The sequence below is a fragment of the Sylvia atricapilla genome, chromosome 7, assembly GCF_009819655.1.
Source record: "Sylvia atricapilla isolate bSylAtr1 chromosome 7, bSylAtr1.pri, whole genome shotgun sequence".
NCBI classification, from domain to species: domain Eukaryota; kingdom Metazoa; phylum Chordata; class Aves; order Passeriformes; family Sylviidae; genus Sylvia; species Sylvia atricapilla.
In genome coordinates, this window is record NC_089146.1 from 12,213,533 (window position 1) to 12,229,975 (window position 16,443).

At 40.9% G+C, this 16,443-nt stretch overlaps 1 protein-coding gene across 1 annotated transcript in view; it reads left to right on the forward strand.

Moving 5' to 3' along the window:
* Positions 1-16,443, forward strand: part of PLEKHM3 (pleckstrin homology domain containing M3) — a 75,076-nt gene that overhangs the window by 39,582 nt on the left and 19,051 nt on the right. The window contains exon 6 of the mRNA XM_066322629.1: positions 1,854-1,917. Within this exon, the coding sequence (XP_066178726.1) occupies positions 1,854-1,917 (64 nt within the window). The remainder of the gene's footprint in view (positions 1-1,853; positions 1,918-16,443) is intronic.

A 16,443-nucleotide genomic window follows, 5' to 3' on the forward strand; every position in this document is an offset into this window, starting at 1 on the left:
GTTGTCTGATGTCTGATTTTTACTGTTTTCCAGTGGTCTTTGATATTGTGCCAAATGTATTATGAAGATGTGATGCAGCAGAGCCACTGCAACACAGTCCCCTGACAAAGGAGCCATAGTATAGCCTACAGAGCTGAAAGGGAAAAATGGCAATGCCCTAGTGAGATTGCAGCTGAGAGCTGGGTGCGTAGAGTGGATACATATGGCGAGTGAGAAGGAGCAGTGGCACAGTCCAGCTCCAGAAGCATGCCATAAGATAGATGGTGTGCAGTTGTCAGTGCCTTGCTTGCAAAACTCTTTTCTACCCCAATAAATCTTAATTTTTTTTTTCCAAAAGTACAAAAGGAATTATGAATTATTTGTACTGTCTACCTTAGCAGCAGTGAGAAGTCCTAGTCCCTTCAGTATGTACGGCTTTGAAAACTATCAGTGTACTGCTGTTGTTTAAGACAGTTAATGGAATACCAGAAACAGAGGCATTTTCATTATTTCTTAGTATCCATGTTCTGTGGAAAGATTGCACTTGGTAGTCTTGTTCTCTTGGTCTGTGGTTTAGCTGGTTATGTTGTTGCAGCTTCTAGAATCTCTTCTTTCAGCTACTGTGTGCTTTCTCAATAGTCTCATATCAAGATATTTTGTAAGTTCATATTGGCCTTTCACTATCTTTGGTGTGTTTTGGAACATGTGCAGTGGTCTCTCTGTTCACTGCCATTCAGCTCTACCATTATAAACCAGTCTTTGGCAGAGCTTTGTTCGTGCATTTAATAATATAAAGAGTTTTGTTTCTGTATTGCCTTGTGTGATTAATATTGTGTGATTAATATTTAGGAACAGGATTTACAAGTTCTACTCTGAAAGAAAACATATAGTGGAAGCTAGTTTCACTTCTTAAGATCCTTGGTTGCTTTTTCTGCAAGAGTAATGTGCAAGAGTGCACTCCCCTGCCCAGGAGACCTGAGTATGGTGGTGTATTTGTTCTGTGTGGATGGAAAGTAGAGCTGGTCAGATTGTTGTTTCTCTGTGCATGCACACAAAGATAGATGTACTTTTTCTGTTCTTGACATCTTTATAGCAGATACATAGACTTTCATAAGCTTTCTTAGTTAATATCCACTTAATGTTCCAATGTCCTTTTTTTTCCTCTGTGATATTAACCCAGTTTTTCATTTTACTGCCAGTCAGTCTAACAAAGGCATCTCTTCTCTGTTCAGTTTCCTGTAATTGAGCTTTACTTATTACGTCTGTCAGTACATAAGCAATGGTCTTGCCTGAAACCTTGGCTTATGTAAGATAAATACTGCTTTCTTAAGTAAGTCATTATAGAGTCTATACCAATACATATATTTCTGTATGGAAAGCGGAATTGATATCAGTCAACTTTATGTTGGAAGAACAGTATCTGCATGGCCTTCTTCCCAATATGGTTATATCAGTTACAAAACCATAAATCACATCTGAAACTTAAGTGTTGCAGCTTTGCAGCAGACCAGGAATCTTGTCTCAGACCATAAGAAATACTTCTATGGTCTGAGACAAGATGTGTAGTTTGCATTTTTTGTTTTTATTGCTGCATTAATTGTTTAAAGAAACATTGTGTGTCGTCAGAAAGCTTTCAATGACTGTTGATGTCACAGTATACGACCTGACAATTAGAGAATGATACTTGCACAGAAATTATTCTTATTGTGGGACTGTTGTGTCTGTGCAGAAAGCTGTAAAAATAGCTGGTGCTTAGAGGGTGATATAATTCTAGTTTCTTTCTCTCTAACTGTCCTGCCGTTATTTGGTGGGGAGAGGAAACTCTAGTTTCCCAGTCAAAAAGGTGTGACACATATCCATTTTTCTGTTTTCAGGATCTTTCCCAGAGAGTATCTTCTTCAGCAAATCCATCTTTATTCTCTGGCAGACCTTCAGCAGGTGAGTGTATTTGGTTAATTCTACCTGTTACGTCGAGCCTTCACAGCTGACTGTACATTTCCCTTCTAGCTATTCTTTGCATAAATACCTGCATTCCGAGTTGTATCTGTGGTTTGTAGTTTAGTATAAAAATGGGTTAGCAGTGGCATTGGTTAGGGATGAAAGCCTAGAGCATTAGTGTTCAGACAGGGGTGGAAAGAGACTGTGAAAGAAAACTGTAGTTTGCAAAGAGAACTTTGCTATGAGAAGTTTTTCATCTGCTCAATAAATTCTCATTAACGTCTCAGACTACAGGTGACAAGTAGTATTTATTTCTTTGCTTGAAAGAGTTGTTCAGGAATTTTGAGGTTCGTAAAGTCCCATGTGCAGTATGATTATTTACAAAGTTTTCTGAGCATTACCACAAGGAGGGGTGGGGGGGAACCTAACCCCACCCCCACTTCTCCCCAAACCTCAGCCCGCCCACTACACAAACATGCACTGTTATCATGACAGATGTGACCATGGAAGAGGTAATGTGCCAGCAGAATTTGTGTTGATAATGATTCAACTAAGCAAGAACCTTGAAGTACATTTAGCTGAACAGTAGAGTTTTATTATGTAGCAGATTAAATGAGAAGAATTTGGAAAAAAGAGCTGAAAAGGGAGGATAAGGAATCTAAGGTGAATGTGCTGTGATGCTCAGATGGAGGAAGCAGTGAGGTGAGGTGTGTTGGCTGACTGGGGCACTTCTGTGTTCACACTAATGCTGTTGGCAGTGGTGTGTAAAACACAGTAATTTAAGCTTCTTTCACCAACGTTTCCCGTCTCTGTTGGTGCCTTTTTGGCAGGATAAGGGTAGCATAGTCAGTTCTGGATATTCAGTTGACACATTAAGTTGAGGTAGTTCAGATGCCCCTCAGAGCTGGAGACTACAGAACAACAGGAAACGTGGCTTTTGTTGGCTGGTGAAATCACAGGGTAGAAATGATTCCATATATAAAATAAAAAGGCTGGTTGCCTGAGGTCTGAAACTGTTTCCACATCTTTTCAGCATGTTCTGCTATCTCATCTTTAATAATCAAGCCATGAAAAAGCGAGCTACTTAACTCCAGAGCTGCAGTCTCCCTGGTGGGCCTGTCTATTAGCCCCCAGTGCTTTGTAAGCTGCTTAATCAGTTCCTAACATTGGTAGTAGATATTTTAGAAGCAATCAGCAGCTTATCAAGCACCCTGGGGGAAAGAAGGAGGGTAGAAGTCATAAATCATGCATTGATTTAGCACTTTTCTTTAACATGTTTTGTAGTGTTTGTGTTTGCAAGACACCTTCTCTTCCCCTGAGGGCTCTAGTCCCAAACTTATCATATTTAGAGGCAATATAATTTGATTACCATTTCTGCTGGGGTGGGTTAAATTACATTTACCTTTTAATCTAGCTATTTCCTTGTTGTCAGCATGGAGAGGGTTTTCCACGTTTCAGAGGCTCCAAGTTTGAAATTGGATTGCCTGTTTTTGTCAAAGTGGATCCAGAGTGGAAAAGAGAAGAGGGCCCCGTTGAGAGAATGGATCCAGTAGTCGAATAAATATTAATACCCTTAACAGCCCTTCCCTCCTGTATGCTTTGCCCCTTACTGCTGCTTTCTCCCAGCTGCTCATAATTTTCCACTGACCTGCAGTTTGGTAGTTTTAATCTTGGAAGTTTTTCCTCCTTTTAATTCCTCTGCTGCCTGTTTCCTCATATCCATGGGCTGCTTTTGCACTGTATCCTGCTGTCATGTAGATTGCATGTATTTGGGGAATTAACTAAAAGGTTTATTAAAGATTAATGGAAAGATAAGGCATGGTGAGTGAATTAGAAAAGCAGAGAGGGGTAATCTGGAGATATAAGAAACCTTTACCCTGGTTAGTCCCAACTCAGTTCTGATTTGTTTCCTGCCCAAGTTACCTTTAAAGATCCTAGAAAACAAGGTTGCTTCCTACCAAGCAGCTGAGTTTCAAAAATGGGGTTTGAGGGTCTGTTCTTAGTTGCAAAAAGGTTGAAATGTCTGTTTTTCAGTAGATGAAGCAGCTTGTAATAATTATTCTAAAATAAAATCCAATATAAATATCTTTCCAAGCTTAGCAGGGCGTAGATATTATGAATCTAGCAGAGTATGTACTTGGGTTATCTGGTGGTCTGGGGATGGTTGTCGCTTGGATCCATTTGGATAGGGCTCTGGTGGGAAAGATTTTACTGTGAGGTTATAAGCAGAGTAACAAAAAAAAAAAATTGGAACAAAATGGCCTTAATTCTGGAAATTTCCCAAATCCTGGTGAGGCAGTGGTTTTTCCTAGTACTTGGGTCAAATGCTTGTAGTGCAGATGTGAGTAACCAAAGAGGCAGCAAGTGATTCTCTTTATTTGTATGTGCACACAAATGCATACATGGACTCCAGAAGGTTTTGCTGCAGACCAAGCCCCCAGGGACTACATTAAAGTTTACAGAAGTCTGTGGGCATTCCTGTGAGGTGTATCTTCTTAGAACCCTGGTGTCACAGGAGGTGTCAGCAGACGAGATAACTGATTAGGTGTGTTCAGACTGAATAGGCAGAAACACCAAGTGTGATTTAACAGGCACAAACACCACAGCTTGCTTGTTCTGCCTCATTGGCTACACTTGCTTGTCTTTGCAACCTCCTGTCATCTGCCCTGCATCACCCATAACCCTCTGCATCTCTGATAGGCAGTTTATCCAGGGTTATTCCAGTCAATTAAAGCTTTCAAGAGGGAGATCTCCACTTGTTAGGAAGCAAGTATTCATTCACTCCTGAATTTGCTGGCTTTGGCAGGCATAGTACACTGGAAAAATGGCTTAGTCTTATAGACCATGATGTGCTGTTACAGTCCAAGGTTGCTTCATCCTAAACCTGCTGGAGATGTGAACTCTGTTCTCTGCTGACATTACTGATGGGCATATCAATGCTTTTGTGCATATATGGACAAAGTTCATGCAACAGGAGTTAAAAGCTATCTATTAAGATTTTACAGATGTGATTATGAGGCAGCTTTTATTAAAACTGACAATTTTTACACTGTTAAATGTTGGTTTGGACTAAAGTTGACTTAGACAAGAGTCTTGTATTTCTTATGAAAAGTAATTCTTGCTACTTACACTATATAACATGTTAATAGGAGCTTTTGGCATAAAAGATTAGAAGGGGCTATTGTGGTGATTTCCAAATTCAAACGGTTCATCCACAGAGAGTTAACTAATGTCTTGCCTCTTTTTCATATTAAATAGCATGATACACAAGTGTACAGAGATTATTGTGCTGTGATGCACAGGAAGTTCCACCTGAACATGAGGAAGAACTTTACTGTGCAGTGACCATGCATGGGAACCAGTTGCCCAGAGGTTGTGAAGTTTTTCCTCTCTGGAGATACTCAAGAACTACCTGGACACAGTTGTGTGCCACATGCTCTGTTACAACCCTACATGAGCAGAGAGGTTGGGGCAGATAACCCACTACAGGCCCTTTCAGCCTTACCCATTGTGTGATGGTCCTTACTGTAGAAACTCTCTTAATCTTGGCAATTATTTCATCCTGGTTATACCAAGTCCAAAAGACACAGTAAAATGAAAAGGATCCACATAAGGGCAAAAATTACTGGATGTGAAGGACAGAAATTGTGAGCAAGATGGGAGATTGAAAAAGAGGATAATTTGAAGACTTGTTTATACAGGAACACTCAGGAAAAAATAATGAAGTGACAAAATATGGGAATTTAAAATGATGAGTTGAATTACTTTGAATCACTATGTAAATATTGTTATTCAAAATATAAGTGGTTTTCATTTGGTTTATCTCCATTTACTTTGGAAGCAAAGTGACATAAATTGTGTTAAGGCCATTTACATTCTGAATGTGTATGTCCGTGCAGGGATTTAATGTAGTATAATTTATCCATTTTAACATTGTAGATAAGCTAATCTGTTGAAATTTAGTTAAAACATTATGGACTACAGATCAACTCTCCTGAGTACCTGTAGATGAAGCAACAAATAATGTGAAGAACAGTGCAGAGAAAGGATGAACAGGAAAGCCCTGTTCTCACAATAATATGGCACAGTGAGTATTAGGGATGCATAAAAATCCTTAATGGAAGTGCTTCTTTGCAGAACACAGCAAGTATGAGGAGTTTAATGCCACAATAGTGTCAGTGAGGCCAGAAATGTATCATCTTTGAGAAGATTAAGTATCCATAATGAGAATATCCGCAGTTACAGTACATAAAATAAAGGGATTATAAGATTTCAGACTAGACATACTATACTGAAAGGATTAGGAAGATGTCTCCCCTACTGACAGACAGATCAATGATTTCATCTTCTCTGGCATTTGTAACACTGATTATATACAGCACTGATTACAGCTCCTGGGAGCATTTTGGGCTTGCTGGACTGTTGGTCTCAGAGAAGCATTCCTCACTGGGAAATCTTAATGTTTGTGGTCAAGCTTTTCTGCATATAAGGCTCCCTAACAAGAGTGTGGGGAATAAAAATGAACTTAAATGAAACAAAAGTTCTACCCAATTTGAGCCTGATACCTTGTCAGATTAGGATTAGAAAGTTTTAGAAGAGCAAAGAAACCATTAGGTCTCCTTCACACCTCCAGGCTTTTAACCCACGCTGTGCTTTCATTGCACCTCCTAGACAGCAGTGTAGGAGATTGGAGATGCTCTTTCTACTGTTCTTATATATACAAAACTTTAGTTGGTTTAGACAAGTTGTTTCATCAATCCCAACAATAGCAAAGAATGCAAGATGTGGACTTCTTTTTCCTTTTACTTGCTGCTTTTTTCAGAAGTAAAACTTCTTTTCTGATAACTCAGTCCTCATGCAATTGCTGACAGATGCTTACTATAGATTTGTAACATACAGCCTGATGAGTTCCAAATCCATCAGTGGTGGTGTCCCTGCCCAGCAGTTTGTTTTTATTCATGCAGTAAAAGGATGGGATGTAGCATCTGACCCACATAGAGCCTGTGCATGTGGATGTATTGATTGCAAGAAATGGGGTTTGGCTAAGATACTTTGGGCTTGCTCTAGTTTTGGAAGTATTACTGGATTGGGTATATGACAAACGCCCTCCTGCTCTTAGTGTATGTAGCTGAGCTTGTGAAATCATGAGTGCAAAGTCAGTTATATCAATGAGAAGGTCTTTAATTTGTGTCATTCAGTGATTCCATATAAGCTGCATCATCTTAAACTTCTATTTACCAAAGAGGTTTACCCATGTAGCTGTACCAGCAGATTCTTTTCATTATAGGCAAGCCTTTATTCTGGTTGAGGGAGAGGAGGTGGAAAATGAGAAGGAGAATTAGGTTTTGGGCAGGCCTGGCTATTCTGAGATGATTGAAGATTTGTCTGTCACAGTTCTCTGTGGGAGCTGACTGTGCTCAACAAGGGCAGCAAAATGCCAGGCACATGCCATAGCTGCCACAGTTCAGAGTTTGGCACTGGTGAGAAAACATTGATTCACATCCCCAGCCTCCCAAGCAAGGGCTGACACAGCATGTGGGACAGAGGGGCAAGCCCTGCAGTGTGTCACTACCAGTGTAATAATACCACATAGTTCTCTACACAAACTATGTTAAGATGCATCTTGGACCACAATGGCATAATGTTAATAGCTGTCTTTATGACATCCTTTATGACCTGTGCCTGATTGACAGCATTCTAAAGTAAGTACATTAGCAGAGGAATATGAAAATAGTCCTAGAATGGGAAAAAATTACAATATACATCTTCATAAATACTAAATGATCTGATTGCAAAGCAGCAGTTAAACAGCTTGTCTACTTTCCTGTGGCTGTGGCTCCATTATCACAGAATCACAGAATGGGTGAGGTTGGAAGCACCACAGTGTGTCATCTGGTTCAACCTCCCTGCTCAAGCAGGGTCATCCTAAAGCACCTGGCACATAATTTATTTCTGTCACTCCCTGGAGTTTGCCAGCACTGAGCTGCCTTTCAGCAGAACAGGAAGCTTCAGGTTAGCTGATATTCCCGGTGTGTGTGTAATTCCCCAAAGTGCTGACAGCTCTGGTTACAATTAGTGGTAATGGCAGTGATCTTACTGGTGTTTCCTTTTTACCTCAGCTCTTCTGGGGAAGGGAGTTGCTGTCATTCAGAGTGGCTCATGGTCAGGCAGAGAGCATGGCAGAACCCGCCAGGCTCGGGGATGAAGAACTGGTTAGGAGCATTTTGGCAGGTGGCTGTCAGGATGACAAGTTCATCTGAATTAGGTATTGCAGACAAAATCTAGAGATCTAGCAAGATTATTAGTAGATACTTTTAATAGTAGGACTGGTTCCAGCGCTGCGTGAAACCAGAATTTTTAACAGGGTCTATTAAATACTTGTAGTCTTTTTCCATGTGAATATGTAATCTAGGCCACTTGGGGCAAGTGTAGCTTTTTAAAATGAAACTCTGTTTAAAATGTCTCAGCAGTGGTGCCAGTTATTCACAGGAGTTTTTGAGTTGAGATCTCCTGGGATATTTTAATTTTTTTTCAGCCCATAGAAGCAGCAGCAGTAATATAAGTTACCCCTTTTTTGCTGCCTTGTGCTAAACAGGTTTCTTCTGTTATTTTCTGCTGTGCAGAATGAAAAGCCCAGTACTGGAGATGCGGATTAGCAGTGTGAAAGATCTGGCTCTGAACTTGTTGCTCTACTTGACATAAAATGATGATTTGGGAGAGCCAGCTGGGTGTTCCTTCAGGACTAACATCCCAAGAAACCAGATTTCCCAAGAAATAGAATACTGTCTCAGGGCTACCTGCTTGGATGAAAGAACTTTTTTTTTTTTTTTAAATATACTTTGTACTCACAGAGTTTTTTTTTTCAGAGTAGCCCTAGCCATTTTCTTGGTATGTTGCTTTCTTGTTCTAAAATCCTTCAGAGGACTCTTCTGAAAATGCCCAGATCCAGTCCTGTGCAAGCAGGAAAGTTTCTAATTTTGTGCTATCATTCATGAAATATCATCTTGCTCAGTGGGCATGTAGAGTCAGTTAATAGCTCTGCATGCAATTGCCTGCTTAATCTTAAAAAGAAAGCATATATATACTCTCTGCCTGAATGCATATTTGCTTCTGTATTTAGAGTCATGTATGGTTTTAAGCTAAGTAAAGTGCTTTCTGTTTTCTACCAGCCAAATTCCTGGTACTCTTTCAACCTTGTTTGATTAAAACAGCCTTTAACCTTTGCTTGAATACCTTTTTCTTAAAACAACCTATAATTCATCTCTGCAACAAGATCAGGAGAACTTGGGGTGTGACAAAATTGACATGTAGCTGCCTGGAATCCGTAGCTGCCCTTGAGGGAAGGAGAAAGGAGGAAAGACGAAACACAGTGAGTGTGAGTCCTGTTGCAGAGCTGGTGGGGGAGTTGGCACAGGTGATTTCCAAGCATGTTGTTTATACTGAGACAATTCCATCTCCTCTTTACTTGTGTCAGCTTGCATCCAGAGACTTGCTGAAATTTCTGGCATTTCTTCCTTTCAATGAGAAGAGGGGGGGAGGGCTTGGAGGAACCTTGTCATCCTCTCTGTCTCCTGCTATAAATTGACTTGAACTGTCACCAGTTTGTTTTTCCTCTCCCCCAGCCAATGTGAAACTCCATCTTCACCTTGCCCCCTGCCTATGTGTGCTCATCAGAGATTAGCAGTGTTTGCTCTTGACCTTGTGTTTCTTCCTCTTCCCAGTGCCTGTTTTAGTTAGGGGCAAATTTGTGGAGTATCTGTTTAATACCAAATTAAGGTGAAACATATTCAGTAGTTTACTCCGGAAGGACTGTGAACAGCAAATGGTTCTGCCATCAGCGCTGACTGCAAACAAGTCAAAGGGGACTTCTGATTTCTGTTTATTCAAATCTCAGTCATTTAGTTTGCTCTGCTTTAGTTTGATTTATTTGGCAGTTGGTTCTGTGGGGTTCTTTTTGTTCTTTGCAGTGTTTATTGCAAGGTTTCCTTTTGGGTTGCTTTCTGCCCTGTGTGGGTGATGAGTTAGCGCACCACAATGTGTGCTAGTGTCAGCAGTGGGTGAACAGAGTCCCAGGCCTGCCCTGCTCCTGCCAACCCTGCTGACACCTGTACCACAGGCTGAACAGGCTCTTGGGGACAGCAAGGGACCTGTGGGGGGTGTAAAGAGGAGGGAGAGGGTGGAGTGGTATCACTCTTGCTGTTGGGAGCTGGGATTATGGCCCACAGCATGCCTGTCACAACCAAAGATAGGGCTCTTCTAAAGTTACCGCTATGTTCTTTTTTGTTTTATAGCAGTGCACAGTGACTGATTCTAGTGTGCATGCACACCAATAGTAAGAGATCATTCTTCCCTTAATTTAACCTGTAATTTAAGTAAACACAATGGCAATCTGAAAGAGATGACTGGGAGTCAAAATGGAGCAAGGAAAGCCAGCTGACTTTAGTATATTGCACAAAAGATGGGGCCTAAGATCTGATATCTACCTCTCTGTGGTTTTTACTTCATGATCATCCTTCCTCTCTCCATTTCCTTTTCCTCTGAACTAAAGATTAATTGTGCATTGAAATCATAACAAGAATTTGTGGTGTTAAGAATCTAGCCAACGGAAGAGAAAAAATCCTCAAGGAAATTAGCAATCCACAAGCATTGTCTGTTTCCTAGATATAAATGACTGGAAACTTCCCAGCTAGGGAATGTTTTCCCTTTATTTTCTCTGCAATTGCATTATCCTTAGCTAAGCATATTGTAGCACGCTTGTTTCCAAGTCAGTGTTTTTATCACAGAAGTCCTAACCCCACTGAAATCTTTGTGGGGCAGAGACTGCATTTACCATTTCATCTTTAATGCCCAACTTCCATATTTAATGAATACAGTAAACCAATAGGTAAAGGCAACCATTGTATTGTTCCTGCACCCCAGTCTACTTTTGATTGTGACAAAGATTACCTGTGACAGACAAGAGAATTTGTCAGAAAATGGTTTCTGAAATAGATGTTGCAATGCAAGGATAGGAGGTAGAGTGTTAAAGACAGCTGACTGCAGCAAAAGAGATCTGAGGCAGGCGTTAGGAACAACTTTCCAGTTGTTCTGAGCATGGGACTGTTGTGGTATCTCTCTGGTGAGAAGTTTCTAAGCAAATCACACAGTCATTTTGTGCTGGAGAGTGAGGAACAAACTGGATGTGTCTAAAGGTGTTTTTTCTACACCTGTTTTCTTGTATCATTGGTAGTTCCTCTAAAAGCGTATTTCTCATCTGTCCTGGAAGTGAAGAAAGATTATTGAATGTTTAGTCATCCTCCACAAAGCTTCCACTGGTGGGATTTGGAGGGTAGTGAGCATCCAAGTGGTGAATTGAAGACAGTCAGTTCAGGATATTTTATCTGCTTTTTCACTCAGTCCAGGAAGCATATTCTCTGTGGTGCTTTAAAGTCTAGGCAAAGCTGGAGTTTACTTCTGAATTTATTAGGAAAAGGCATGATTCAGACTAGCTGTTTCTGGAGAGGTAGGAAAAAACCCAACCAATGGGGGCAGAAACCTTTTCTGTAGAGGATGGTGCACAATTGTTGACTGCTCCTTCAGGTAGCTTCCTTCTGCCAGACATGCCTGTGATATTATTCCTATGAATTAAAGTACTTTCTATCTCTTCAATTTACTTTCAATCTCTTCAATAATTTGGCATCATGAATGAGTTTCATGTCCATCACCCCTTCTATTTTCTAAGTGCCTCTTGGCCTTTCATGTCTCTTCTGCATTGCGTCAGTGCCTCCTGGCAATTTCTGTCTATGTCTGTCTCTCAGATAGAACCAAGCATGCGTCTGGCCTTGAGAAATAATCATAAATTTTGTTGTCAGGAGGAGAGGCCAGGACAATCCAGTTTAGATTTGAACCTGTAGTTCAAGGTGTTTTAGGGATTTCATATCAGTTAACCCATACCCTCCAGGCATCTCTTGTGTCTGACATGTAGATTAGACTGGAGGAATAAGAGGAACAGAATGCTCAGTGCTCCAAAAGAAGGTTATGAAGCAAATCTGTGTCTTTAAAGAGAGTGTCTTCTAATAAAAATTATCTGCAGAGAAATACACCAGCCCCTGCATAAATACTTAAAGTTACTGCTTCAATGTTGGCTCATAAAACAACTTTATCGCCTCTAAGATGATAATGATTAACAAGCTGATTTACAAGGGTGGGGTCACAAAGCCATTTGGCAAATTTAGCTTATCTCACAGTGGCAGGAGTACAGAACCTGAGTTTTACAGTTTACCACTTTACCTGGAATACTTAACCCTGTTGGTCAGACTTAGGCAGAGCAGTAGCAGCAGGTTCTCCTTTATGAGGATAATAACCAGAGTTTCCTCCAGTGCTTCTGATACCTGAGGAAATTGCAGGTCTCAATCTGAGGATTCAGAAATGCTGAAGATGTTTCACGAGTTCTCATCTCAGTGTTTATTCCCTGATTGCTTAGCCACAATGAAGTGACAGTGTTTACAGACACACTGTTACATGATGCCCCTGGTTGATTACCCCTTGTGCCAAAGCTGGCAGAATATCTACCCAAAGATGTGTGTAGGTTTATCTTCCTGCTCTTAGATTCTGGATAGCTTCTGTTAAAATATCCTTCATCTGTTCATTCTCCATTGTCTTGGACCTTAATAAAGGATTTTTTTCTCTAGACTGTGTCAGATTTTGCTTTTATTATCATATGGTAGGAATTATTCAGAGTAGCAAATTTAATTTTAAAATTATTTTAATCCAGAAACATTTTATGTGGTTGTAATATATCGTGACACTGTTGAGAATCTAGACTTCTTAAACTTGGCAGTTTCTCACATTGAGCAGAACAGTGTATCTGAAAGCTCAGCAAGCTGTATTCCTTTTACTGTCTGTTCTGACAATCCTAATGTAGGTGATCAAAGGTATTTATGATCTCTATGCTATGTAAACATCTACTGCACTTTTAGAAGTTGCTAAAAGTGCACAGACAGGCTAGGAGTTTTGATGACTTTCACTCCATTCACAACATAGACTCCTGCAGGGATGGAGGTCTTACTCAGTACCTTTTCTTCTTATCTAGCATTGCTGACAGGAGCCCTGCCCTCAAAACAAACACTCACTGCCCTCAGAAATGTCTGAAAACTGTGCTGTTTTTTCTTTCCTGTCCAGAGAGTTCATCATATCTGATGGACTTGGGTACTGATTTATGTGGCCATGGTGCAAAGTGTGGGTATTTCTGTGGCCCTGATGTAGTAGGTGGGTGGAAGGCTATTGCAGGTGTTGCTTGGAGCACTAGTGAATTACAGCTAACTCATCTGTCCTTCTGTTTCTACACGTCTCTCCCCTAGTTCCTGCTAAATTTGCTCGGGTATTACATCTATGGAAATGACACAGTCTGAGTTAGGAGGGGTCTCCCATGCTTGCCATTTCTAACCAATATTTGATTGCTTTTCAGTTAGTCTCAGGCAGAGGCATCTATTAATGTCTTTTGTAATTTGTACAACTCTCAGGAACTGGAACAAACTCTAATTCCCTAATAGTTTTTTTTTATTACTAGTTTTTGGTCTTGCTCTGTTTTCCAAACAGAAAGTTATTAAGAGTCATGAGTTTAGGTTACCATCTTTCTGGGCTAAAACTCTCAACAGACTTGAGAAGTTCTGCCACTGTTCCCTTGGCCACTCTTCTAGTTTGATTTTTAATATGAAAACATGTATTGCAACACCATATTCACTATATTGCTCTCCCATGGGACTGGTTTGTGCAACCCTCCTTCATGCTGGTAAGTAGGTTCTCATACAAGTTTTTGTTGACTGAACAGGGAAGATGAAGTGACGTGACTTCTCCACTCCCCCCCAGTGGGGGCTGGGGGTTTGTGCTGCACAAGGCACAGCTGGGTCTGGGCAGTGGGGCCTTCAGAGGTGGGTGTCTGCCAGCACTGTGCTCGGCCCAGGGAGCCGGGATGAGCAGTGGAGTCAGGACAGAGCTGGAACTCAGCGTATGGCAGAGATGAGGGGACTGCCTCTTGTCCAGTGCAGGGCAGTGTCGTGGGCTCAGAAATGCCTTGTGAAGCTCAGACACAGGGACACTAGTCACAGGCCCTTGGGCAACGCCTGCTGCTTCTCAAAGTTGTCTGGGAACAAGAGCCCTGTTGTGCACATAGTGGGGGATTTCTCTGGCTTGGTGGATGCTCTGGTCTGTGGCCTTTGCAGTTCTTGTTCTCTGGGGCCAGCTGGCTGCCTGTTTGTTTGTGAAAACATCACCTTGATAGAGCAAGGGAACTATGAGTAACTATGAGTCTTTGAATAGAAGGATCAGGAAACCTCTGGGGTTAAGCAGCCCTCCTGACAAATAGTTAAACTTTGACTGATCACACATTGCTCTCATAATCATATTAATGTGATGTATCCAAAGGGACTTCAACTTGTACCATAGCTACTGCTGCCTTTTATCTTCTGTCTTCCTGGTGAATCAGGAAACACATAACCCAGTGCATGTGTCCTGTCTTCCCACTGCACAACTCTCGCAGCCTTTGCCAACATTGGCTTGTCTGCTGGTGTTTGGCAGTCCCTGTATTTTCCCCTTACCTCATTTATTCTCAGCAATTGTTTCTTCAGAATTACGCTGCTCCCCAGCTGGACATAAAGACATACCAAGAAAGTTTGATTTACCTTTGTTCATAACATTGACTTGTATGAGAAGCCATCTAAAGTCATATATTTATTTATTTATTTATTTATTTTTATTTATTTTTATTTATTTATTTATTTATTTATATTTAGATGAGAAGTCATCTAAAATAATTGTGTCCTCACCTTTTCAGCACACGATCAGATACTTGTACCCTTTCTGTTTCTCCCATTGCTGCAGACAAGTCTCTGCCTTCCCCTTTTGTTCTTCAGTACAGCTTGAGCTTTCCCAAGCTGGGTGCAGGAGGCTGGGCAGTGGGACAGGTATCTGCTCCTTCTAAGTTTCCTGGTTTTTCCTCTCTTCCTGGCTGCCCTGGCAGGTGCAGCCAAACTCTGGCCTGAGAGATGCTCTACACTGTGGGAAGGAATCCTGTATGGGAGGCTCCTCCAAAACACAGCTTGTCCCATTTCAGGTGGGAGATATGTGGCAGTTACTGTAAAAAGTAATGTTTGCTTTGCTGGTTTAAATTGTAAGTGCTTTGAGGGCAGGGCCTGGCTTTTATGTATGTACATGTGGGTGTGTATTTTTATACAGTTCTTAATGTGACACACACAGGAGCTGCTGTGTACAAAGCCATGGCTTTGTCTTGTGGAAGCTTAGAGAAATGATTTTCCTGATCCATAGAGATGAACAGTGATTCTGATCTGAACACTGGGGCTGTTCAGAGACACAGCTTGCTTTGGACCTCTGGACACAATTGTTTTCCTTCTGTTGCCACCAAGTAGTGTACCCCAGTGTATTCCAGGTACAGCAGTGATAAGCATGGCCCTGTCTCCAAAATGATGTTGGGATGGATTGCTTGACTAGTTAAGGAAGAATAAGCTGCACTGTACCATCTGTCAATTGCTCACTGGGATGCCATCATTAATCACCTATCACCTGTAGTTTTGGCCAATTAAACAATTGCTTGCTCTACAAAGAGTTTGGATTAGAAACAGACCTCTTTATGTATGCTCTAAGTAGAAGGGAATCTGAACTCAGCAAAATTTTCATTTAAGCTTGATACTTTTTTCTTTTTAAGAGATGGGCATATATTTTAAATTTTTTTTGCCAGGTGTATGCTGAGACATCCCCTATGTTAAAGAGATAAGTCAAGGGTGAATATTTTGGTTTCTTTTCCTTTGATATACTCTTAACTTAGTTTTGTGCTAAATTGCCACACTTCTGAAATGCGATGTACTTTCCTGCAGCTTGTAGTGAATGATTTCACAGTTTCTCTGTTTTGTAAACTTATTTTGTAAACTGAAATGTTCTTAGGAAAGGTTCAGGTCAAAGCTTAGGAGTGACTCCAGCAGTGAGAACAGTGTGTGGATTAGAAGCAGTGCAGTGAGAAGCAGTGTGCTGGATTAGACTGCATGGGGGCTGTGAAGTCTTCATCACTGAAAGGCTTTAGGAATAGATACAGCTGTAAAGAGAGATATAAATATTAGTGGCTCTGCCAACACAGCCTCTTGAGGTCTTTCTTTTTCTCCCCTAATTTCCATGATATCTGGATAATGCATTGCATTTGAATATCATACTTCTATTCTTTAATCACTTGTGTTTTCTTGAAACTCAAAATCAGATTTTAGCAAAAACTGGGAGAAGATCCTGGGACTCCTCCATCATGGTTCTGGGATGTCTAAAGTGACCGACTCTGGACCTCTGGCAGTCACAGGAGAGGTTTTAAAACCTTTGATGACATGTTCTGTGCTCCTTTTCCCAAGTCATAAAACATTCACTGTGAAACTGTTACCACAAAACAGTGAGTAGACAGCGAGCAGACTTGGGACAGCAAGTAGAAATTTTCCTTTCTGCTTGCCTAGCATAAATGAAGATGAGGATTTTATTCTTATTAGCCACAAACAA